Here is a 25827-nt window from a genome sequence, read left to right as displayed (position 1 = left end):
CTGTTTTCCAGCTAACTATTGGCCTTGAGAAAGGCTTGTTAGCCCATAGATGAGCTCACTTGAGAGTTCAAGATTAGTGACAGGAAGAAGGAAACCCCTTAGTGCAATGACCTATACTACAGAAGGTTACTTGGGAGTTCATCTCCATGTCATGAGAACCAGGATATCAAAGCAATTCTTTTATCTGAAACTTTCCCAAACACCAACAGGAAAGAAGAGAATGTGGAAATGCATCCATGGTTCTAAAAGTGCATATGTAATGATTACATGCTTTGGTGTACATTTCATTACCCAAATGATTGCCCAGTTAATGGCCCACCTATCTCCAGTTGGGCAAGAGAGGACTTTATGTGATCTCCGTTTGGGCAAGAGAGGTCTTTATGTGATCATTCTCATGTTACTGAAAGAGAGGAAATTAAGTTGGAGATGTCTGGCTTAACATAACTGCTAATCTGCCTCCTATGCCTGGAAACATACCACTTATCCTAGATAGCACCTACATAAAGTAGAGAGTAAAAAAGCAGTTTTCTATAGGTGACGTTTCATACCATCAACTATTGTCATGGACCCTGAATTTTTTTCTTGGAAACCGTGGAAACATGCTGGCTTTCACTATATCAACCTAACATGTCTTAAGAAAGAAAAACAAACTACAAACCAGATGAAGACACTGAAAAGTTTAAATTAGCCAATTAAGTCAGTAATGTCTATTTTTTATGTCTTTAATCTGTGTTTAGTTGATTCTTTTGAAGTTATTACATTTAAATAATTGTACAATGAGTTGCCATTTAACAGAGAATTTTACGAATACATGCATGTTGATCAATGTCATTCCTTTTTATTTATTTATTTATTTATTTTGTCAGTCGTGGGGCTTGAACTCTGGGCCTGTCTCTGAGCTCAAGTCTACTGCCTAACCCTCTGAGTCACAGCACTACTTCCAGTCTGCTGGTGGTTAATTAGAGAAAAGAGTTTCATGGACTTCAGTGCCCAGGCTGGCTTTGAACTGTCATCCTCAAATCTCAGCCTCTTGTTTAGCTAGGATTACAGGCATGATCAATGTCATTTCTTTCAACATTCTCATTCATCTTCTCCCCAGTCCACCCTTCCACACAATCTTCTTAATTTTTTAGGATATGTAGAGAATTCATGACTGCTTTCTTCCCTTCTTCTCATTCATTTATCCCTTTCTGCTTCACCTCACTCCACCCCCTTTCAAATAGTTGCTTCCTGGTGTTTATATTGTTGAATGTTACCTTTGCATTTCTAAGAAATTGTACTATGTGAGTTGTGCATTGACTCTACCATATTTCAGTTAATATAATTGTATACACTTTCATTTTATTTACTTATAACTTTATAAGCTAATTTTATTTACTTATAACTTTATAAGCTAATTCTAACTTTCATATATGTGGGAAACCATATATGTGGGAAACCATATAATTTTTGTCTCTCTGGACCTGACTTACTTCACTTGACATAACATTTTACCCAGAGCTTTCCATATCTTTACAAATGTTATTTTAATCACATATTGAACAACATTAGTTATATTAATCTAGGCAAAAAATGTGTTTTTACAGGAGGGATAGGAGGATATTAAACTGTGAAACATCTCTATGTGACACAGTGTATGAAAAACTTATACTAAGAAAAGAAGAACAAGATGATAGGATTCACTTCTTTATTTTACTCTTCAAAAAAACACCCATATTAAGGTGCTTAGCACATTTTGATATGTAAATTTGATTATTTTGCAAATGCAAAAATACACATACTATCATTAATGCAAATAAAGATAGTAAATATGTTCAATATCTAAAATGTCTTTGTGTCCCTTTTTGTTTCATGTTTCTCTTGTATTTTTTCCATAGGAAAAAAACCATTTAACATGATATATATTCTTCTGACAAATTTGGAAGTGCCCAGTGTCTTGTTTGTACTCAATGCTGTAATACATTTTCAGAAATCATTCAACTAAAATAATTGAATCTTTTTCCTCACTGAGCAAATCTCTATTTCCCCACAAATTTTTGGCGACCATGACTGTGTCTTCTGTGCCTATGATTTAACTCAAATACATTGTTTATATAAATGCAATCATGCAATGTTTCTCATTCAGTAACTATCAAACTTAACAGAAGGTGTTGTGATTTTATCTCCATGATATTGAAGATAGGATCTATCCTGGTGAGGACAACTCTTAGTACTATTATAATACTAAAATTCCATACTTTTATTCTTATTCTACTGTATCTTTAGGAATACAAACCATACATGAGGCAGAATAAGTCATTTTTCTTGAGAAATCTTATGCATGTCAATTGCATGCTAAGATGATTAACATATACCATAACCTCATGGCTAAATATACTACAGATACACAGGAAATAAAAATTTGAGATATACTTTAGCAAGCAGAGAATGGAAAAAGGAGTATTTTACAATTCAATAGCATCCATTCATCAAGATACAGTCAGTGTACTACTCAAAAATGTATAACTAAGCCTGGAAAAGTGATGATATGAAAGTTAAATTTTCAGTTTCAACTCTTTTTGTTTCTATGTGCTTAAATTTAACAATGCACATTTCAACCAGAAAATAATTTTTTAGAAACCTTTGGAGATTATGCTTACTGATGGAGAGCATTTATACAAGCATTCATGTTTTTTGCCTTTCTTTATGGATTCAAATGGCTAAAAATTGAAATATAATTTATTAGGCCTATAATCATTGCATGAGCATATACGGAAGAGTTTCCAGTCACAATTGATTCAATAAAAGAATTGAATAACTCATGTCAATATATATAATACATATATATTTGTATTTAAGATTTATGTAATATGTACCTATGTTATATGCAAATGCTATAATATAGGAGTTTTTATGAATTTTGTCACCCAAGGAGAATCCTACTACAAATTTATCACACATAACTACACATTTAGTCAAGCACACATACATGCATAAATTAAATGAAAACACATGCTATTTGAATCTCAATATCTGACTCCAATATTTGGCTACATTGCAGAACCCAAAGGAATAGCAAAGCAAAATCAAGTATCTATCAATGCTATTTAATGTGAATAGAATAATATCCATTAAATACCTAAGCACACTATCCATTAATAGTCTTCAACAATTGATCCCAAGCATCCATTAATAACTCTATATCTTCAAACATTTTTTATCAGTCATACCGATTGTTTAATCAATTTTGACAAGCCTTGAGATTTTCTTTCTTTCGTCAATATGCTATTTTATAAAAATGTCTATTACTAGTTAAACTTTAAGAACTTCTAAAAGTCACATTTACAATGATCATATTATGTTTATTATTATAGTTATTCTACCCTTCTCTATGATCCCATTTTACTTCATAACACCATTAGTACATGGCATATACTTCCACGCTTTAATTCTTACAGATGTTGTACCTATGCCTGTCTTTATATAGACCTTGAGGGAACTTTTCATGTTTTATTGATCTCTTAATCTTGTCCATTATAAATTCGACAATACATTGTGTGTTTTGGAGTGAAAAACAGTTCCCTTTGTTATTAAGTAAAACATTTACTTCAGAGTACCCCCACTATTATATAATTTCTTTCCTGATGGAGTAGTATTTACCTCTATTCTCAGCAGTAGGAAGGTGGAGGCAGGAGGATTACAGACTGAAGGAGTAGCAGGACTACCTGGTGAGAACTTGTCTCAGTGAAGAAAGGAGATGAAGAGAAAAAGCTAGGAATGGTAACTCATGCATTTAATCCCAGCTACTTGGGGAAGCAGTGACTGGGTGAATCAGGATTTGAGGCCAGCCTGAGCAAACATTTATAAGAATCTATATAAAACAATAAAATCTAGTCAGTGTAGCAATTACAGGCAATCCCAGGGGAGTGAGACACATAAATAGGTAATCACTGTCTCAAAGGTGGTCCAGGTGTAAATACTATAATTTACTTGAAAAATAAGTAAACAAATGGGGAGAGCACATGGCATCCAAGAGAAAGGACCTGTGTTTGAACACAGTACTGCATATATACATATATGAATATAATATATGTAACTATACACACTTTATGCATGTATATGTATAGTAAATATGCATATATGCATTTATATGTACATATATTCTTATTTGCACATTTCTATATAACTAGATACCATGGAAAATAAACTTCAGATTTAGGAGACTGAGCTAAGTAATCTTTTTTTTTTTTTCTAATCGATCAAGGGACTTGAACTCTGAGCCTGGGTGCTGTCCCTGAGCTCTTCAGCTCAAGGGTAGCACCCTACACTTTGAGCCACAGCACCACTTCCAGTTTTCTGGTGATTGACTGGAGATAAGAGTATCACAGATATTTCAGTGCCTGGGCTGGCTTTGACTTGTGATCCTCAGTTCTCAGCTTCCTAAATAGCTAGGATTACAGTCATGAGCCACTGTGCCTGGCTTAAGCTAAAAATTCTTAAAACATCTGATCACAGCACTGCTATACCTTCTCCAAGTTAGAAATCTTTGTTTCATGCTAATTCTGATCAATATTTCACTTGTTACAAGAACATTCAGACCATCTGCACCATTTTTTTTGTTTGTTTGTTTTATTTTACAATACTTGGATTTACCTTCAGGGCCTATGTATTTTCTAGAAATACACTGTACTACCTTAGCCACATGCCCTGCTCTAACCCATTCTTCTGGTTCTGTAGCTTTTATAATTGTGGGCAGTGAAAACTAAGACTCAGGAGTTTGGAAATCATGTAGGATATTTAAAGGTGCTATCAGTGTTGAGTTAATAAATCATAGAATCCTTCAGGGAGGAACATCCATCCATGAGAAAAACAATCTTATTCTAAAGTTAATGGATGTGTCAACAATGCAGGGAAGAGGTGTACATAGGCAGATTGCTATTCCCAAGGGAGAATTCCTTCAGGTCACATTCTGCTTCCACACCCATGAATGTTTTCGTAAGCATGGCACACATAATTCAGACACAGTAGTGATACTTTGCAAACTGGGAGGATTCTGAAAAGAACTGTATTTGGCAGCCGAAGAGGGAAATTTTCAAAGGACTCACATCATTTGACATAAATTTAGTATAAATTCTTCCTGATTTATGGGGAGCAAGGATTACAATGTGATATTTGGAGTCTGAAATAAAATTACACAATTTGAACGAGTCCCAATGCTAGTAGTTCAAGATGAAATGGAAGAAATAGTACCCTGAAAAGACTGTGTGTGTGTGCTTATGGGAGACATAGTTGGGGTCTGTTGGACATTAACTCTTGTGTGAAACTGAGAAAAGATGAATAGGAGATCAATTAATATTCTTGAGGCAGAGCATATGTTTAAGCGTTTATGTCCAATGAGTACTGATTATGATACATGCATTTTAACCATCATTTTAAACACAGTGTTGAGAGGAGAAGGGGGGTGATGTTTTGAGATATGAGGATAAAAACAGGTGAAGAAAAGTAAATCTGGGGATAAGTTCTAAGTGATGATGTTCTACTTTCTTATCTAGAGCACTTCTTTCCCATCTGCATTTTCACAACATATCACTTATTATAATACTGTTCTTCATTTGGTCAGAAACTTGATTATAGATGGTCAATAATGCATGGTAAGATAATATCCTCATCTATATATCAGCTGGTTCTATCATGATATTGTTATTTACCAAGCAGCTTATAAAATTGTATTATACACGTAAACATGATATTAGAGTAAGTAGCCCATTGTTTCTATATACCCTAAAATCCTATCATTCTTACTTTCATTAAAGTTTGAAGTTTTGTAAAGCATCCACGCTTATCTGCTGGTACACTGGAAATTTAGAGAAAAACACATTGGTGAGTGGCTATCACTCAGCATAGAGGGGCATTCTCTCCCCTTAGCCTTCAGCTCACAGTCCTGTTAACTTGTAAAACTCAATGAAATACATTATGTGTTTGATTAATTTTCATTTCTTAGAACTTACTTCAAACCAGCACAATGAAGCAGAAACAGGGCTGTGTCCTCCAGGTCTTCACAGCATCCCACCATGCATGTAACACACCCATGACAGGTTTGGCCCTTTTCTCTTTCATGATGAGGGGGAAATGTAAACTTAAAGGAGATGGGGCAGTCAAATTCCAATTGTTGTGCACAATTTCTGAGATTATTTTATGCTTGTATCAAGGAGAGATGGTTCTTTGTGCATTTATTTATTTTATTTTAACTATTGTTAAATAGCAATGCAATGGAGCTGCCATCACCCCAACAATATTTTTTTTTTGCCAGTCCTGGGCTTGAGCTCAGACCCTGAACACTGTCCTTGGGCTTTCTCAAAGGCTAGAGCTCTACCACTTGAGCCTCAGTACCACTTCCGGCTTTTTTCTATGTATGTGGTACCGAGGAATTGAACCCAGGTCTTCGTGAATGCTAGGCAAGCAGTCTACCACTAGGCCAAACTCCTGGCCCTAAAATTTTCAAAAAGACTTTTACAAAAGGAGTTGCTTCTCTAATTTCTGTCTCACTCTTCTCATTTTTGGCAAACTGGAAAGCCATTGATTTTTGACGATTAATTTTATTACCTGATACTTTGCCAAAGTTTTTAATCTGCTTGAGTAACTTGGATGTGGAGTCTATAGGGTTCTTTAAACACAGAATCATGTCATCAGCAAAGAAGGAAAGCTTTATTTGATCTTTCTCTCTTTGGATTGAAAGGAGATTTTATGATCCATCTCTTAATCAACATTATTTAAATGTTGCTGCTAGTCAGAATTTCCTGTCACAGTTTTGTTTTGGATTTTATTATTTGTGTTTACTTTTTTTTTTTTTTTTGCCAGTCCGGGGCTTGAGCTCAGCGCCTGAGCACTGTCCTTGGATTTTCTCAAGGCTAGAGCTCTACCACTTGAGCCTCAGCACCACATCCGGCTTTTTTCTATATATGTGGTGCCAAGGAATCAAACCTGGGACTTTGTGCATGCTACGCAAAGCACTCTACCACTAGGCCAAACTCCTGGCCCTCTGTGTTTCCTTTATAACCCATTCTGTGATGTTACCTGATCTATTGTTGTCTGAAACTTCAACAGTGAGACTTTAGATAATCTATTGTTCTAAAAAAAATAGTCACCCAGCCACCAGGCATCTGTGGCTCAGGCCTGTAATACTATCTACTCAGGAGGCTGAAATCTGATAATCATGGTTCAAAGCCAGAGTGGGCATGAAAAATCCATGAGACTTATCTTCAATTAACCACCAGACTCAAGTGGTAGAGTGCTAGCCTTGAGCTGAAGAGCTCAGGGATAACACCCATATGCAGATTTTTTTTAAAAGCCCCATGAGCAACCCCCCTCAAAAGAGAATTCATCTTTTTCCCATATTTTCAACTTCTAATTTGAGACTATTCTTTCTTGCTCATTTTCTTTCACACACCATAGCTCAGATAATGTTGTCAAAAAAAAAAACCCAAAAACAAATTACATGCATTCATTCACCTCAGTTCTTACTGACTTCATAAGCCTTTTATGTAATCCCTGGAAATATCTTAAGGCATTCTAAAGTATACCTTCAAAAGAGAACAAATTAAATACTAAAGAATGAACTGTAAATTCTAATACCATCTGGAGAAAAAGAATTTTCAGTGAAAAGGACTTGAGTTTCCATGTGTGACCATGCTTTAATATGTAATTTAGGAAGCAGTGTCTTTCACTTTCAGGGAAGATAGATTGCAATCCATCCAAAAAAGGCTATTAAGCGAACAAGCAGAGGTTCCAATCAGGAAATAGCCAGCAATGTGGCTCTTCTACTTTTCATCTGAAATGATTTTGTGAGAATGGTTATGAGGAAATTGAGGGAAAACATATAAGCAGGAAAAGAAGGAGCCAAATATTGATCTTGGCTTCATGGTGGTTGCTAGAAATTTCTGGGTTTTTTTTTCAAAATTGTTCATAAAAATGTGGATGAACTAAAACGAACATATTGTCTTTTATTGTACCACTCCAAAACAGAACTGAAATTATCTTGAGTGATACAGAATCATGGCCCCTTGTAATGTGACAATAAAAGTGATTCCACGCAGAGTTTATACTAGACTTTTGGTATTCTAAAGGACAGGCTATGTCAGTATGGCCTGTGTCTTACTGTTTCTTTCTCTTTTTTTTTGTAATGCACATATCACTTGATCATCAGCATTATATTTAATTTTTCATATTTACATTACTTTTCATTCTCAAGTAAAAATAAGCTAGACTAAGTGGCATAAAACCATTAGTTTTTGTTCATTTAGTAAGAATTGTAGTAATAGTATCTATGTCTCTATAGTACTTTAAGATACACATACCAGAAGTGTTTCACTGATGTAGATATGTTCTGAATAAGGTTATAATATATACACAACCTCTGGATAAGCTTTGCTGTCACTGTGACTTGATTTTGGGAGAATGTATATATGTTATTTCATTCATATACATCAAGGGAAAGAAAATATAAATGTCTGATGTGGAGCTTTACAAAATTTCTAAAAAGTAATGTTCAAAATGGTATATTCATGGGAAGCCAGAATTTTCACCTGCATCAAAATGAGATTTCTCTGTTTCCATCTGTTATGGGATGAATATTTCATTCAAATTTTTGTATTGAAGTTTTTACTATCAATACCTGCAAATGTGACTATATTTGGGGAGCAGATTTAATTAAAAATAATTAAGGGAAAATGAAGTTACAATGGTGGGCCTTATTCAAAATGACTTGTCTGTATTTGAGTAGAAGGTTGTAACACAGGTATACTCAAAGAAGTTACACGGAGACACCATAGGAGATGGCTAGCCACAGGATAATGGGGAGCAAAAAGAAAATGTCAACTGTGCTGACACTAAGATGTCATACTTGTATCCTCCATCATGGCAAAAAAGAAGTAAATAATTAAATTTATTTGTGTTGGCCATCCATATTGCTGTATTTGCTTTCGCAGCACCAAAGAACTCTCTCACCTATCTATACTGTTTCTATATCCTTCAGGGTTCAAGTTTATGTTAGTTCTCTAACTATGCTATCCAATTTATTATGTGCCATGTACTTTCATAATTGCTGTAATATAATTCTGATTTTCTAGTGCTGTTCAATAATACATTTCTTTAGATATTCCATCCAATTTACCTTACCGGTATATATTTTTAGAGCTTTAGGTAATGGTTTAAAAAATTTAAAAATGAAAACTATTAATACACATACATATGCACACACACAGAAACACACACATGTTTATCAGGTATCCTGCATGTGTATGTTAGCGTTTGTGAATAAAAATAGAAAGGCACCAATATAATAATCAATAACATTTCAATTGCTCTAAAATAGATTATTTTTGACAAATAATTTCCTATACAGAAGTTGTTATTCACTTGCTCTTGACTTTATCTAATAATTCTATCACTTACCACATCAGGAATGGTTTATAATTCTTCCTGTTCAACTTGATGCATTCTAGGTATTTGGTTTATGCCCTCTGTAACATCTAAGATCTCAGAAATGCTGCCTCCTTCTAGCTCTAACCTTTTTTCCATTCCATTCTTGCTATTCCTCCACTGATAAATGCAAATGATAACATATGAAGAATCACCTAATATCCATAGGGTTAAAAATAATATTAATTATTGCATTTTCTGTGGATTTTGGTGAAGGCTAATATTAAAATGGCTAACTGTGGTAATGTAAAATATTGCTGTAACCTGCAAGATGTAGCTGAACCACTAACAGATATCAATACCTATTTTAAAAGCTTCACAGTTTAATTTACTAGATTTTCTTTTTTTGCCTCTTTAGATTCAAAGAAATTCAATACACATTTTCAGAAAACTCATCTCTGCACAGAATTAATGACTTTCCTTTCTGTCTTTCTATGCCATGGGACTTTCTGCTATTGTGAAATTATTTTGCACCCCTGTTGTAGGGAGAAAGAAATTGAAAGGCAGCATTATTTAATAACATGTCAGTCCTCAAAGAGTAAGGGGAAAAGGTGGCCAAGATTCACACCAGTATAGTCTAAATATAAAATGCATCCTTTAATCCAGCAATGCTTAAGTAGAACTAAATATTAATTTTAAATAAGGCAAGTTGCATTAACAAAACAATTTAGTTACTTCACATTACACTGATATAAAAATTAAGATTTATGTAGTGTTTTTATCAGAGAAAAACACAACTATTTTATTAAATATAGGAAATTTCTTTCCGTCCATAGTAATTAAGACTTTCCATTTCTGTTGTGTTATAATTTGGTGTCATAATCTATCACAGCAAAATGTTTGATATTGTTATAACCACTGAACTGATACTGGTATTTAAGGTGATATTGAACTGTTATCTTTGTACCAATATGTTCAAGATATTGACAATGTACATTCAGCTACTGGTTCTTTGTTCTTTTTTGTTCTGTTTTGTTTGCGTGTTTGTCTGTTTGTTTTCTGGTACATGGATTGAATCTCAGACTTCATGCCATCTATTCAAGTACTATATCACTTGATCCATACTCCAAGCCCTTTGACTTTTGTTTTGTTTTCTATAGAACTCTTAGTAACTTTGCCTCGGTGGTCTCAAGCAAAATCTTCCTCCCTACCTCTGCTTCTCAAGTAGCTGGGATTGAAGGCATGTATCAGCATATCTGACTGTCTGGCTAGTTTTCTTTTCCTCTTGTCTTGTTTGTTCATTTATCTGTCTTTGACATTGGGGAGGTCGAAAGGCTGGGAAAAAGGATGAACAAATTTAGCCATGATATTCGCTAGACACTATGTTGGAAATGAACCATATAACTTGTGAGTGGGGACTGGAGGGAAAAAGTGGAAATATAAAAATCAATAAAATATACATTTATTCCTCGTAAAGGTCTTGTCTTATGGGAAAGTAAGTGTATGATTACAAGTAACTACAGATATATTTAAACCAGGATTCATTTAAACTCAGTGCTGTAAAATCAAACTGAGAACTCTACTGACAGCCAAAGAATTATCTTCATGATAATTGACAATGGAGAACAAATGTTTAACACATGCTTGTTTTGATAAAATAAATATGGAAACATGAAAGTAGATAGGTTAAGATTGGAAAGATTAAACGCAGATTGAAAGTCATTGTTTGTGGGAGAGGAAGACAGATTTCATAAGCTATAAAACATAATTATAATTAGGATGCAATTTCTTAATTATAAGACTGGGGAAAGCTGGGTGTGGTGGCTCACATCTGTTATCTTAGCTACTCAGGAAGCTGAGATCTAGGATTGCAGTTCAAAGCCAGCCTAGTCACTCAAAACTGAGAGACACTTATTTCCAGTTAACCACTAGAAAGTGGTGCTGTGGCTCCAGAGGTAGGGCAGTAGCCTTGAGGGGAAGAGCTCAGGAACAGTGCCCAGGCCCAGAGCTCAAGCATCATGACTGACCGAAAACAAAACAAAGAAACAAACAACAACAACAACAACAAAAAACCAGACTGGGGAAATATCCCTGCACTCAATCCTATTATTTGCTAGACTCAGTTCAGTAATTGCCACTACAGCATAAGAACAAAAAAAAATTAAAATAGGAATACAATAACCAAATTTAATATAAAATGACTATGTGGTATTTTTTTTGCCAGTCCTGAGCTTGAGTTCAGGGCCTGAGCACTGTCCTTGGATTTTCTCAAGGCTAGAGCTGTATACCCCTTGAGCCTCAGCACCATTTCTGGTATGTGGTACCAAGGAATTGAACCTGGTTCTTCGTGCATGCTAGGCAAGCACTCTACCACTAAGCCAAACTCCCGGCCCCTATGTGGTATATTTACACAGGAATAACTTCAAATTATTTTTAAAAAGTCATCTTCTAGGAAGGTGTTTGCTTACATATAGAACTACCCCTAAAATATGATATATAATATGAGTTTAGTAGTAATATTCATTTTGTTTTTATTTTTGTGGTCTTTAAAAGTAAACTCTATTGTATGTTTTAACCTGGCACATGTTTATTGAACTGTAAGTTACATAAAATGCATTGAGCACATATTTATAGCATATAATTATGTTCAACTATTTAATTGTTTGCTAGTAGGCAAATAAATAAACAGTTAAATGGATTAGCTAAACAATTTAACCAATATATTTGCACACACTTTTTGTTAAAATCAGTGCCACTTAAAGCAAAAATACTGTGGAAGAAAATTCTAGGTGCTTTGCATTGGCAAGAATATTTTGTAAAGTGTAGTCACCATAGAAATCTTCCATACATATGGCCCTCACTGTTGTCATTTTCTTTACTTGGTGTCTGATGGGAGTACTACAATGCCTTGGGCTGGTCCCTTTCTTAAGAAGAATAGCTTACGTTGGCAAATCACTTAACTAATTAAATCTGTTTACTAAGATAAAGTAGGAAATATTTTTAAAAGATAATAAAAGCCAGTGACACAAAATAGGTCCAAAGAAAAAGACAAAATAATAAAAAATGATGACTAACAGTGGGAGAAACATTAATATGGAAAAGTAGCTTTGAAAGAAGTAAAAGAATATGGAAAAAAACATTTTTAAGAATATGGCATAAGGCTGGGTACCAATGCCTGTAATCCTAGTTACACAGTAGACTGAACTCTGAGGATTGTGGTTTGAAGCCAGCCCAGGAAAGAAAATTCATAAGACTACTATCTTCAATTAAACACAAAAAGGCTGAAAGTGGAGCTGTGGCTCAAGTGCTAAAGCACTAGTCTGGATTAGAAATGGTTTGGCTTAGTGCTCAGGTTCTGAGTTCAGGTCCCAAGAATGGCAAAAAAAAAAAGTACAGCAAAGAGAACTGATGAACTCTCTTGAAGAATATGCTGTTGAAGGGAGGAGGGAGGAGAGCACGCCAGGATACCCAGTGCTTATTTATGCACACATGAGTCCATTTCCTAAAATCTTTGTGCCTCAGGTTGCTTTTTTTTCATTACAATAAGAATATGTATACCTGCCTCAACTACTTGTTATAAGAATTAAACAAGGGCCGGGAGTGTGGTCTGGTGGTAGAGTGCTCACACAGCATGCATGAAGCCCTGGGTTTGATTTCTTGGTATGACATATCCAGAAAAACAAAACAAAACAACAACAACAACAAAAAAAAGGAAACAGAATTAGTGCTATGGCTCAAGTGGCAGAGTGCTAGCCTTGAGCAAAAAGTGTCCCAGGCCCTGAGTTCAAGCCCCAGGACTGGTAAAAATAAATAAATAAATAAATAAATAAATAAATAAATAAATAAATAAATAGAGTGTTGGGGTGTCAAATATTTAATCTGTAATGTTTCTCTGTCTATGCCAGTCAGCAGTAAGAAAAGGCTTATTACATGCCCCAGTTTGTGTGCCTATATTAAAGTCATTCAGTGTGTTGATGTGCAGATTTGTAGGCACATTCTAGGACTCCAGACACATTCACACAGTGAGGCCAAAGGAGTATATGGGTAGGAGTAGTTGACAAAGGCTCAGTGCATGTGATTACATAAAATAATATTTTATGAAGTAAACTCCAAGACAAGGAAGCAAGAGATATTTCTTGTCGATGTTGCTGTTTGCTTTTCCTTTTGTTTTTGTTTATTTGTTTGGGGGGGAGTAAGGAAACATTGGAAGAAAGGATGAACAAATACAACACTGGTACTCACTAAACACTGTGGAAAATGATATGAGTATCTTGTGCATGGGGATGGGAGAGAAAAACCAGGAGAGAGTGAGGGAGAGGGAGACCTGGTGCCAAAACAATTATACTCATTACCGATTATCTGATTCATGTAACCGTAACCCCTCTGCATATCAACTCTATAATACCAAAAAATACTCAAATAAAAATAACTTTTAGAAAAGGATTATTACAGGGTCTTGTGGTTAAAAAATCTAAATTGACGTAAAGTTGGGCAAAAAGCAGCAATTTATTCATGTCTTACAAACATGACCTTACAAACATCATACAGAGCTGGCACAAAGGAACAGACACCATATCATACGCCATGCTTCCTTCCAAATCACTTCTATTGAGCTACAACATTAGAACAAGTCAGTTACTGAGTTACACAGTTCTTCAAACATGGACAGCTCAGCACTAGGGTGGTTAGATCGGCTAAGTAGACAGACAATTAATTTACATGTTTCATTAACACAGTGCAGAATTTGTAACTGAATTCAAGATATTCACGTTAATATTGTAATACATTATAAAACAGTACACTTTTCAGAAATGATAAGATCACTTATTTCCCTGGCCCATTTCATTTCCTTCCTTGCTTTTCTCCATTCTTACTTTTCTCTTCTTCTTTTTCTTTTTCTTAAAACCAGTTGCAAATAGTTTCACTCAACTTTTCACACTCAGACACATAAAATTGTAAAAAGTAAAAGCTATTTACAAATTATCCATCGGATTTTTTTTAAACTACTGATTGGTCTTTCTCATTCCACTTTATTTAAAAAAAAACACCCTTCTCCAATAGATATACTATACAGGTGTGACCCCCCCCCCAAAAAAAACCTTTAACTCCTGTCTAGCTCCATAGGATAGTCCAATTGTATTTCATTGCATGGTCTAACATACCAATGTACATACATACAAAGGCCATTTTTCACTCCACACCCACTACAACCCATTCCATGGTGCTTTCACAGAAATGCCAAGTGGACCAAGCTGCTCTGAGATGGCTTCTTAGTAGAATGGGAAAATATGACCACAGAATATTCATGTTTAATTCCAAAATCATGTTAAATCACAAAAGAGCTTGACTTGCAGTCTTTGCACATGTAGGTAGAATGTATAACACATTTTCTTTACATTAGGTATAGTCATAAAAAGCAGATATAAGTTTGTGTGGAAAATGGCATTTTCATTGAATATACAAACACTGATATCAAACACGTTCTCAAAAACTGTTGAAATACTTACACAAAACCTGACTCAAAGTTTAAATTTTTTCTTCGTCTTGATTTCTAGCTTGCATATTTAAGAATTCAGCTGTACCTGAATCTCACTCATACTTATCTAAAAACACAAAAAGTGACATCACCCTTGAATTGATTCTTCCCGAATAATCACAGGGGCACTGCTTTTTGCTAACAGGTTTTGAATGAATTTAAGAACCCTGCCACTGGAAAAAGACTGTAAGACAGAGATCTGTAAACTATTTTACTGACAATAGTTCAGGACAAATTAGCCTAGAAACCATAGTGAGAAGCATACTATGTTGTGCTAATTTAACAGTTTAACTATAGCTTGTGAACATATGATGTATGTTATGTTAGGATTTCGCTTCAAGTCTTATTTTAGACTTCTTCCTCAGTGCATTGGTTTCAGTCTGTCAATGTATAAAATGTCACAGTCTTCTTTTTCTTTTCCAGTAGCTAATGCTTTCCAGGAAAGAGTAAGGAAAACACAGACTTTGGTGGCCATGCCCTACTGTGGACAGAAAGGTTGACCTTAGAAATTCACTTACAATTCACTGCACATTTTTTTCATACAAGGAAACTGTTTCTACAATGAATTTCTAGCTGAAAGTTTCTTTATCCACTAGCTAATTCAACAACTTCACAAAAGTTAATGGGAGTATCTCAGGCCACAATGACATTGTGATAGGCAGTGAATAATTCAAGGGCCATGATGCTCATGTGAGAGTCTATTTTACATTTGACTCACATGTCCCCTTAGGGTAAGAAAAATCATATGTCAGCCACAATGTTGTCAAATCAGCCCTTTGAGAACATGATTGCTCAGCTTGTTCACTGTCCTTCCAAAATGAGCTTGAGTTACTCCCTTTATAAAATTTTAGCAAATGTTTAAGAACCAAAGTGAAATGACCAGATACTTTTCCATGTGGAACAACCATGTACATGTGACACAAGTAACCAAAAACTAAGTTGAGAAGATTCCTGGAAGTAAAGTCTTTGGATTTAAAGAAAACTTGATTTCCCCAGCCTCAAGGAGAAAAAAAGAGTAGATAAATTTCCATTTTCCCCCAATTTTTTTAAAATAATCTGCTCATCCAGGGATTGGGATTATGGTGATGTGGTCATGAAAGACTATCCCTCCTGCATAGCATTGCAGGGAAACTGTGTTATGGACATTTATCCAAATTCTCAAATAAAGGGGGAAATTATCACGATGCACATTTATAGTTATTTCCTGTAATACTAATTCGATCCACTTCTATCAAAAAAAAAAAAAGACAGCAAGACAGCTGGTGTCACAAGCTTACCATCACACATAAGAAAGAAAATTGCTCCTTGCTTAGTACAAACCCTTCGGGGTGAGAGCATGGCTTGGGCACTAACCATCACAAAGTACATGCCACTTGGCAATCTGTCTCCGGGGGAAATCAGAGATTTCCTTCCAGTGTTCCCTCCCCGTTCCTTCTGCAGCTGCACCCAGGACCAACCGCCCAATCACTTCATTTCGGGACCCCCTCTCAGAATCCAACACTAGAAATTCAACACTTATTTCCTCAAGACTCTCACAAGGAATGTCAAACACAAACAGTTCGTTAAACACCGCATTAGGGGTACACTTCTTCACATGTGTCTTCTTTTTGGAGATTCTCTTTTTGGCATGGTACAGGTTCACTTTGACATAGGGATCTGAAAGATTATACAACAGGCATTATTACCAGGAGAAAGTCCAGCTGCAGATCTGACCTCAAGATCCTATGACCCTACATGTCAGGAAGAGTTGAAAGAGAGGTAGGTTTTGCCTTTCTTTTGTTGCATATAAGGGAGATTATGCAATAAAAGAGAAAAGCAGTTTAGAACCAACGAAGGCATTATAAACATAGAAAAAGACAGCATGGTCAGGAAGAAAATAGAAATTCATGGGGACATGGGATGATTATGAATAACTAGGACAAAATGGGCTAGGAGTTTAAAAATATATGACTCCCTGAATTCAGCACACTGAATTGGTGCTGCTTTTTCTGTAGGATTGGCTCTTGGAGTCCATTATGTCTAGGTCTTTGCTTTTTCTTTTCTGCTATTTTTTAGTCTTCGACTGGGTTTGCTGTTTCCCACAGTTAAACTTTCCATGTCGTCTTTACTGTGCGGATTTTAAGAGTATGCTATTTTACCACATTATTTCATTGTATTGTTTTAACATTTGTTTCCTCACCATAGCACATGAGTTGATTTTAGTCTAAACTTACCTTCAACTTCCTTGACTATAGAAAAACACAATACTAGATGACTTCTTAGTAAAATATATATTGTATTTATAAGTTTCAAACTGCTCCACAGAATTGTATTAGAATGTACAATACATACGGAATTTGAAAAATATACATTAGGATAATACGCTTAGACATGATAGGGTCATAGTTGCATTTAGGTCTTTTTACCCCATAGTTTACATTCTTTCTCCTAATTCTTTACAACTAGGGCTTTGTGTTTTCATTTTTGAAATGAAATGTTAAAAATCTTTTAAAATAGAAGACTAAGAGTACTTAGACTCATTTAACAAACCCCAATTTAAAATTTCTCTTTGTCTCTTAATTTTATTCCTATCTTCATACTTTTGGCCATGATCTCTCACCTCTTAATTTAGTGCTGCTTCTGTCTAAATACCATTCAACCAGATATTAACCACACACTGGGTTTGCTTGAGCATTTAGGACTATATAGACTTTTTTCATATTAGTGATAGCATTTAGCTTGCATTATAATTTCAAAAGAAGATTAAAAGGAAGAGTTCTATCACTTGTGACTGTAAGTAAAACTAAAATCAAATCACTGGTCATTGTGAGTTGTGAAGAGTGTTGTTACCGCACTGCTCACTTAGAGATAGAACCTGAGTATTCTGGAAGTTTTCTTACCTGAAAATCCAGACACATCAGATTTAGGGAGGTGTCGAGCCTTTAAGACAACCACAGTGAGAGTATTGGTAGTGGACTGATAGCAGAGAGAGATCAGTAACTCACCCCGTCCAGAAGACTTCTGAGCAAAGAGAAATGCATCGTAAGTATTTTTATTATTCTTGTAGTTTTGAAGTTTGTATAGTGCATGAACATTTTACAGCAATATAATGACATTCTTATTTAAATCTAATGATCCTATTTCTTACTTTCAATTCCTATGTTATCTGTGAGTAACTAAAAGCTTTTGTGCTGTTTTGGTCTGGAAAACCAGTGCCTGCCATCTTGTGGTTGTTTTAGGAACTTCAGAATGCACAAAGTTGGACACACCCATTATTTACATTCTTATTTGAATTATACTCCACTTGGCTCTTGTTATTTAATACTTTATCTATTCTTTGAAGCAACTATATTAATAAGAACACACTTGATCTTTTGAAGCACTGGATCATGAATAGGATCATGAATAAAGTGTCAAATTTGATTTGATTTCAAATTCTTAAGTACTGACACAGGAATTTGAATTGAAACCAAATGAAACCCACCCTCTCTTCTTCTGTCCAGAACTGTGAGAGCATTAAGTTGTTAACAAGTTTCTTACCTCAAGTCTCCCTTAGGGGAAAAAAAATCTTAAATTTAATCATTGAAGATAATTGGTTCCAGATTTATAATGTTACTATTAGATCGTGCCATAACATCTTTCTTCACAGGATACTTAGATATTATTTGTATTTTCATCATATGAAGATATACAGCTAAAGATTCAAATTCAAGTTTTAACTATAAATATCAAATGTTAACTTAGGGCTTGTTACCAGGAATGAGAAAGAACTCTCAGAACTGCAATGTATTCTTGGCAAAGCTGACACAGAGTTACTGTGTGATCAAGGTTTCCCAGAGTAGTAAGAGGAGGAGAGAGACACATCGTTCATCTCCCTTTGCCACTTATCAGCCAGGTATCCCAAACAGGTTGTGTCAACATCTCTTGACTTTAGCCTTCATTAGTTTCAGTGCACACAAGGAAAGGAGAGGCTGATATTAAGTTTTAAAGCTGTTCTCAACTCTAGATATATGAATTATGTGAAATTTTGCTATAAGAATTAATGCCATTCTGTAATTTTAATGGAAACAGGGTTAAATTTATTCAATCAATGTCATTTTCTAGTGATCTCAGAGCTCCCAAAGTAGCATAAACAGAAAGTCAGATTAATCTGTTTCCTATTGCATCACACAGATATTCAAAATTTATTATAACATGGTAGCCCCCCCTTGAAAAGAAATCCATTCACAGTCAAAAGGACTGTTGAGAAAATGATTCATTTTTTAAAAAAAATCAATTTCAAACTCAATTATGTAGACCTTGAAATACCATTAATTTGATGATTAAGTAATCACATCAGTGTTAAAGTAGTTATCATTACTGAAATGCTTGCAATGCAAATTAATCAAACAAGGTAAATCATGCTTAAGTATGGGAAGATATGTCTCTTTAAATAATATCTTTAAAAGACTTTTGCACATTTCAGATATTGGTTGAATTTTCTCTCATCTCCTCTCTTCCCTTGTTCTCAAATCATCATTAATGACAATTAACCGGAACATGGTAAGAATGATTGGTAAAAACTTATCATTGTAAAGGCAACCTGCATCAAAGATTGTCCCTAAACACATTAACACTCAAAGTAAATTACCCTAACATTTCTCTTGAGAATCTCTCTGGTCATTAGCATTTTTCCATCAGACAATTCAATTCCTGTAAGAGGCATAAGGACTTCTCCAATGATATCATCTCTTGAAAATCTGTCAAAACTCAGGATGGTGAAGTGCAGAGCCAGCTCTTGGATCTGAGTGTAGGGGATTCCGTAGAACGTGAAGGTCTCATCAAAAGCTGGGTCCAAGGTCTTTCTCAGCACTCTGGTTTTCACTTTATGCTTCTTCTCTGGCAGGATCGTCATTTTTATGTAGGGGTCAGAGGTCATGGATTGCTCATCCATGGCTGGCAAGCCACGAGCTTCCTTGATGTTGACCACAAAGGCTTTCTTCTCAAAGTTGTACTCTAAGGAGAAGAAGAGAGTTCCCAGCTTCTCTTGCTTCTCTTCTGAACTAAGGGAGGTGCTGGATTTTAGGCTATCAGTGGAAACTGCCTCTTTTTCTCCTTCCGGAAAGATCTTGGGGGTTCCATTCTCCAGCTCAGGAGGGCTTCCAGCTTTGACATTTGTTTTGGGGAAATTGCCGTTCAGATCTCTCTTCTCAAGATCAAGATGCAGGGAATTCTTTGGCACAGCTGGCTTATTCTTGACTTCATTCTTTTCATCTCCTCCAAACTTCTTTTTACTACTTAGATTTTCAGGATAAATATCAACTCCTTTAAGCACATGCACAAATTTGTAGGGAGGAGTTTTGTTGGACTTGGATGACTTTCTCTGACAGCAGATCCAGGCAAAGAGAGAAACTGTGAAGACGAGGCCAAATGCACTGAAGATCCCCACCACTGTGGGAATTTCGTCTGAAAAATCAAGTGACCAACAGCATACATTAAGGAAACAGAGCAGTGATAGGAGACTATCAGAAAAGCATAATAGAATTAGCACTTTCTACAGCCTAGACAGATTGAATTACTTTCCAACAGTTGTGGGCATGAACTATATGCCCATCTCATACTAACTTCATGGGTACATACATTTCCTGGGTGACACACAGTCAAATAAAGAAAGGGATAGAAACACCTTCATTTCAGTAGTTTTTCATAAAGCAAATAAGATAGAATCTGGTCATGTATGGAGGCAGAGGCTGCTTAATAACCCTGACCTCTCAGCTTTCTCAGAAAACACACATCACCTACATGAAGATGGGGTCAGGACTAATTTCATTACTTTTTCATTGACATTTCAAGGCTTTCCAATAGCATCAGTTCTTACTGACTATGGAGCCTTCAATGTCTGCCCTTCAAATACAGAAAATGTCTGTGCTTTCATATTTCTTTATTAATCCAGTGTATAAAAAGCAAACCTAGAAACTCAGTGGTTCACATAGTTTTGTTTTTATGGTTGCTATCTACTATTGACACACATTGGTTAAAAATTTCCATCTCAATTATGGTGCAGTAGCAAAAGATATGTACTCATATTGAAGAAAGATAACAAAATACTTAAAGCAAGAAGATACTAATGCTATTTAATGTATGACAGTACAATCTCTTTGTGAATCTAAAATTATTCAAACATTGAAATATCCAAAGTGAAAATTAATTCAGATTGGATAAGAACAGAATGATGGTTATAAAGTCATCAGCACTCCTTGCAACTAACGAGAGGAGTAAGTAAATACATATGAGTGATAACTTATTTTTTCCTGGCATATTTTTCCACATGGCAAATGGTAATCAAATTGAAATTGACATTATTTTTTTGACTGAAGGCACAGTGAGTCATTTACATTAGTTGTTACTGGGTATGCTTGAAGACAATCTTATTTCATCTATAAGCATATTTTACCCACAAATGACTAACACTCTATAAATGAAGGCAGTATTGGTACCATTAGCCATAGGGTATCAATTAAGTCAATGTTTAAAATATTTAAAGTGAGTATAACTATTGTAATCATTCAAACCTTGAGTCTTAATCCCATCTAGTTTTTCTTCAAACAGTGAACAACATGTTTAAAAGTTCCAGACAGGAAAAGGTTAAGAAATGTTAGAATCAAGAAGACCAATCTTTTGTTATTCCCCTTTTTCATCTCCCAAAGTAACCTCTCACAAACCTGAACTGAAAAAAATATATATATAAACTGAAAACAATAAAAATAACTAATATGCAAAAGCAAGCCAACTCAGGATCAATTAATTTTTTTTCTGTTAAATGATATGAAAATGTTACTAGATTCAGTAATCTTGTTAAATTGAAAAGGAAACTTTAAATTTCCCAAATAGGAAAGAAAAAGTGGATGACACAGAAAAAGAGTGAGGCCAGAGCTAAAATAATCCACTAAAGTTAGTCAGCTTTCCAGTTTTCTGTTCTATTCTGTTCTTTGAGGAGGGGTTAAATGCTGCCACCCTTGGATACTCAGGCCAGAGAGTAAAGGCAGATTTGTGAAGTGAGATGACTCCCCAGCTAACGCATGAACAATAAAAACCAGTGAAAAGGACTGTTTTCTAAGTAGACTGAAAGGCTAGAACATATTTTCACTGATAGAGTCTCAGAAGAACCTCACTTCTAGACAGTCTTTGAATCAGAACAAAAATTGGGTATAAAAACCATAAGGGAATAAACCCATCCATGGAAGGCTGTTTGAAAATTCATTTATGAGCATGCTATTACAAATTATCCCTATTTAATACTTACATCAAATAGATAAGCTTTTAAGATAATACTGACTCAAATACTGCCAATATTCTTCTACCAATCAGGTCTTAAGCTTTTGAGAGCAACGATCATGGTGAGTTCATTCAGACTAGCAATTATCACACATCTAGAGATATCACTCTTAATCATAAACTTCTAAACTACTATCCCCTATTGAAAATAAAATGGTTCATAAGCAAAATTGTTGTCTTGGAAATGTAATTGGACCTAGGCATACTACACGTTTATCCTAAGAAGTACATCTAAGTCATTGAATCAGACGAGGAAATTTATAGTGCCAAAATTTGAAAGAATGAGAAACAAGAAGAGAGAAAGCCACAATGTAAGTTTCCAATTGCTTTTGGCAAACAGTTCAGTCAGTAGTCCTTTCCTGGTCTCTCTGTTAGTTCATCAGTAAAATCGAATGGGCTGAGCTGGTTCATTCCCTAAGTCCTTTCTCTGAACTATCCTAAGAGAATATATACATACATTCATAAGTACATACATACATGTATATATATATCTGCACACAAACACACACGTTTCAAATACACATTATTCTTTACAAGCTGGAACACTTATGTAACCACGAGCATATGCGCCTCCTCTTTAAAGGTCTTCTACGAACAAGTAAGAATAATCTGCAAAATAAATGAACCCAGAATGTGAACAACAGACATCTTTTCCTGTTCTCAGCGCTGGCTGTCATCTACACAGCTTCCTGGAACGATTAGGAACTTCTGGGAGGTACAATTCCCCTCACAGAAAGCAGTTTTAAGCAGACAGATACTGAGGATGGAAGCGATAGCAGAGAGCCACAATTAATCATCTACCACTCTCCTTTTCCTTTCAAATTGACTACTTTAAAGAAATTCTATATACATGCATTCCACATCTAGGGGAAGAGGAAGGGGCGAAGAAAAACACAGCCCACCCCTCGGTATTTAAGAAACAACCACAGCCCCAACTTAAGCAACTTGCTTACCAAATTCTTCCCTGCTGGCAGTGATAGGAGCCATTTTTTGCTGCGTGCTCTGTCCGAGGTGCTGAACGCAAACTCCCAGGCTTGGTGCACTTGCTTGCTCTCTCTGGCTTTCCCCAACAACAGCACAGAGCCCAGGGGACCTGCGCCCGCCAGGAACAGGGAGGAGGAGGCGGGGAGGGAGGTCCACTCGCCCTCGCGCAGTGATTCGCCACCCCTGTTCCTGTTTTGCTTCTTCTGAAAAGCTGATCTCCAGACTCCAGACGTGGCTGAAACCCGAATTGACGCAATGCTGACGCTACAGGGCTGAAATCACCCCCCCCCCCAACCTTCCAACCCTCCCTGCTCCCCCCTCCCCCTCCCGCCTCTCCTTCTTGCCTCCTTCTTGTTTCCTCTCTCCTCTCTGGGGGATTCAGAGCACTGTCATCAATTATTTTAACTGTTAGACAACTAGATACTTGCTTTGCTGATCCGTGGAGGCACAGCGGGCACTTGAAGATGCACTTGAAAATGTGTCTGGTTGTCTGTTCCTAATTCAAAAATGTCCCGATGAGCTGCATGAGTAAGAATGTGCATCTGAGCTACCAGATCATGATTTTACAGAGAGAGTTAAAGGAAACAGAGGGGACAGACTCCGACATCACTGTAGAACAGAAGGCATTATCCTATTTTTTTTTAACCTTCTTGAGTCACTCTTTGACATATAAAATGCAGGTTGTACTTACTGTAGTTGGGGATGATCCACTGCAAATTGAAATATTTTGAATAAGACACCTGCTCTCTCACTCTGATCCCTTATGTTGTAGGAAACTGTAAATATGAATATTTTGCTGGTGCTGATGTGTCAGTTCTCATCCCTTTAATATCTGACATTTGACCACTTAAAGTGCTTAGGAACAGATGGGCTTAATCCCTTCCGTATTCTGACGCACTCTCAGAAATGACTTTGCATATAATGACAGTGTTCCTGAAATGACATTTGTACTGAGAGTCACTGAGTCCCTTGAGGTTTGTGTTAAATAATGAGGATTATACCAAAATCTAAAATAATAATAATAATTATAAGTTATTTTCAAAAAATGTTTTTTCCTGAAGCATAATATTATCAGGGAAGAGTACCTAGGTGCATAGTGATGCCACAATCTGATTAATAGGATTCTGAAGACTTTGGCTTTTAAAGACAAATGCTTAGCAGTTTTCTAAAGGAAACAACTCTGCTTTTGACATCCAAATGTTATTAATTGTTCCACAAAGAAACCTTGTATTCTGGAAGATTCTGTGTGCATGCTGGCACAAGAAAGAACTGCACAGAATACAACAGTATGAGAGAGACAATTTATTTTTGCACATGAGCAAACGGCTGCCCTAAGTCCCAGTACTGTGTCTGGAGACATTCTGGCTTCATTTTTTTGCATAATGGAAAATTTTACAAGCTCAAGTCTCTATGTTTCCCTCTTTCTAATAGCTCCCACATACCTGGCATTTTAGCATTCTTTGAATAGATTGCTTAAAAATATTTACATCTTCATGTTACAAAAATTCAGAAAGTAATTATCTGTACTTAGTGTTTCCATTAGCAGAGTTTTCAATAGTGTCCTTACCTCTCCAGCATGATCACCTGCCTTTTGAGTTATGCAATGCTCCTGATTAGATTAACCCTTAAAATCAATATACAGAAGATGAAAGAGGGAGTGGCACTTATCTGGGATGCATATCACCCAAGGATCTATAGTATAGATTGTAATGAAGTACATGTTTTCCAGCTATGCTTTTGCTAACATATGGCAAAGCTCACTTATTACAAACATAAGTATGCTATGTTTATGTTGCACATAAATTAGTATAACATTAATCATACCTTCAGAATAATAAGATGCTGCCTAAAATCTGTCTAGATGCTTAAACTCCAACTCACTCTGTGCTGCCTCATTTCTCAGGACATGTTGTGATAAGATTATCTCTTGCCAGAGTTAGTATGATTAACTCTGAATGTAGTCATGAGTGCCTTGCTTACCTTATAAGAAAACTGCAAGGAAAAGTTATTAAGAAAATATCTAAAATTTCTCTTATCTTTGATGAATAGCCCTTTGCTCATTACACAATCTTTCAGGCAACCTGCCCTGCATGAGATATCAGATGTTTTTTTTTAAAAAAAAGGTACAAGTTTCTTATGATGGAGAATCATGCCCTACCACATCATTACCTTATACTTTATGGGTATAGCAAACTAGTAATTAATTATGACCAATCTGACTTGCAGCAGAGAATTGGAAGGTGGGGTTTGTTGCTAGGTAACAACATTTTCACCACCCAAATAACTTTTTGCCTGGAAAGCTGGGTTCCATACAGGAGGTGGGATTTACTTCATGATTTCAGTGTCTCAGTTTTCACTTCATTTTTTCCTCTGGTTACAAATGACTTCCCACACTCAAAGATCAATTAAGAGAATTCTTGATTGATTAAGTTTTCAGAAATTCAGTTGGATTTAATACTACTGATAACACACCACTGTATTTTATTCTCTTCTATTGAATTAGTTGACATAGTTGAATTCAGTAAACTGCTTTGATTTATGAAGTTCATTTATGTGGTTTATGAATTATATGGTTTTTTACTTTCAACATTTCTTCTCTGAAAACATATTGGTATATG

The 25827-nt window shown here is 35.6% G+C and overlaps 1 protein-coding gene across 4 annotated transcripts; it reads right to left on the bottom strand.

The window, feature by feature from the left end:
• Window positions 1-13878: 13878 nt before the first annotated feature.
• Window positions 13879-23440, bottom strand: Syt4 (synaptotagmin 4). 4 transcript variants are annotated; one of them, XM_090353181.1, is made up of 4 exons: window positions 23179-23440; window positions 19542-20356; window positions 17812-17932; window positions 13879-16588 (listed from the first exon to the last, which is right to left on the bottom strand). In XM_090353181.1, the coding sequence occupies exons 1-4, from the start codon at window positions 23210-23212 to the stop codon at window positions 16281-16283; spliced, it is 1278 nt and encodes a 425-aa protein (XP_090209307.1). In that variant the 5' UTR covers window positions 23213-23440; the 3' UTR covers window positions 13879-16280. The 4 variants fall into 4 exon arrangements, with proteins under 4 accessions (XP_090209307.1, XP_090209308.1, XP_090209309.1 ...); XM_090353182.1 differs by having other exon boundaries at window positions 17812-17929; XM_090353183.1 differs by having other exon boundaries at window positions 19548-20356.
• Window positions 23441-25827: the final 2387 nt, after the last annotated feature.

Source organism: Megascapheus bottae, chromosome 19 (assembly GCF_031878675.1).
Source record: "Megascapheus bottae isolate mThoBot1 chromosome 19, mThoBot2.hap1, whole genome shotgun sequence".
NCBI classification, from domain to species: domain Eukaryota; kingdom Metazoa; phylum Chordata; class Mammalia; order Rodentia; family Geomyidae; genus Megascapheus; species Megascapheus bottae.
This window is presented reverse-complemented; position numbering and strand designations above follow the sequence as displayed.

What these genes read in the sequence shown, in the direction of transcription:
- Syt4 (XM_090353181.1), bottom strand. Translation starts at nt 23,212, where the DNA reads ATGGCTCCTATCACTGCCAGCAGGGAAGAATTTG. An exon ending in TGCCAGCAGGGAAGAATTTG is followed by an intron (nt 20,357 to 23,178) that starts GTAAGCAAGTTG and finishes TTGATTTTTCAG; the next exon opens with ACGAAATTCCCACAGTGGTG. An exon ending in TGATGTGTCTGGATTTTCAG is followed by an intron (nt 16,589 to 17,811) that starts GTAAGAAAACTT and finishes ATAATCTTTCAG; the next exon opens with ATCCCTATGTCAAAGTGAAC.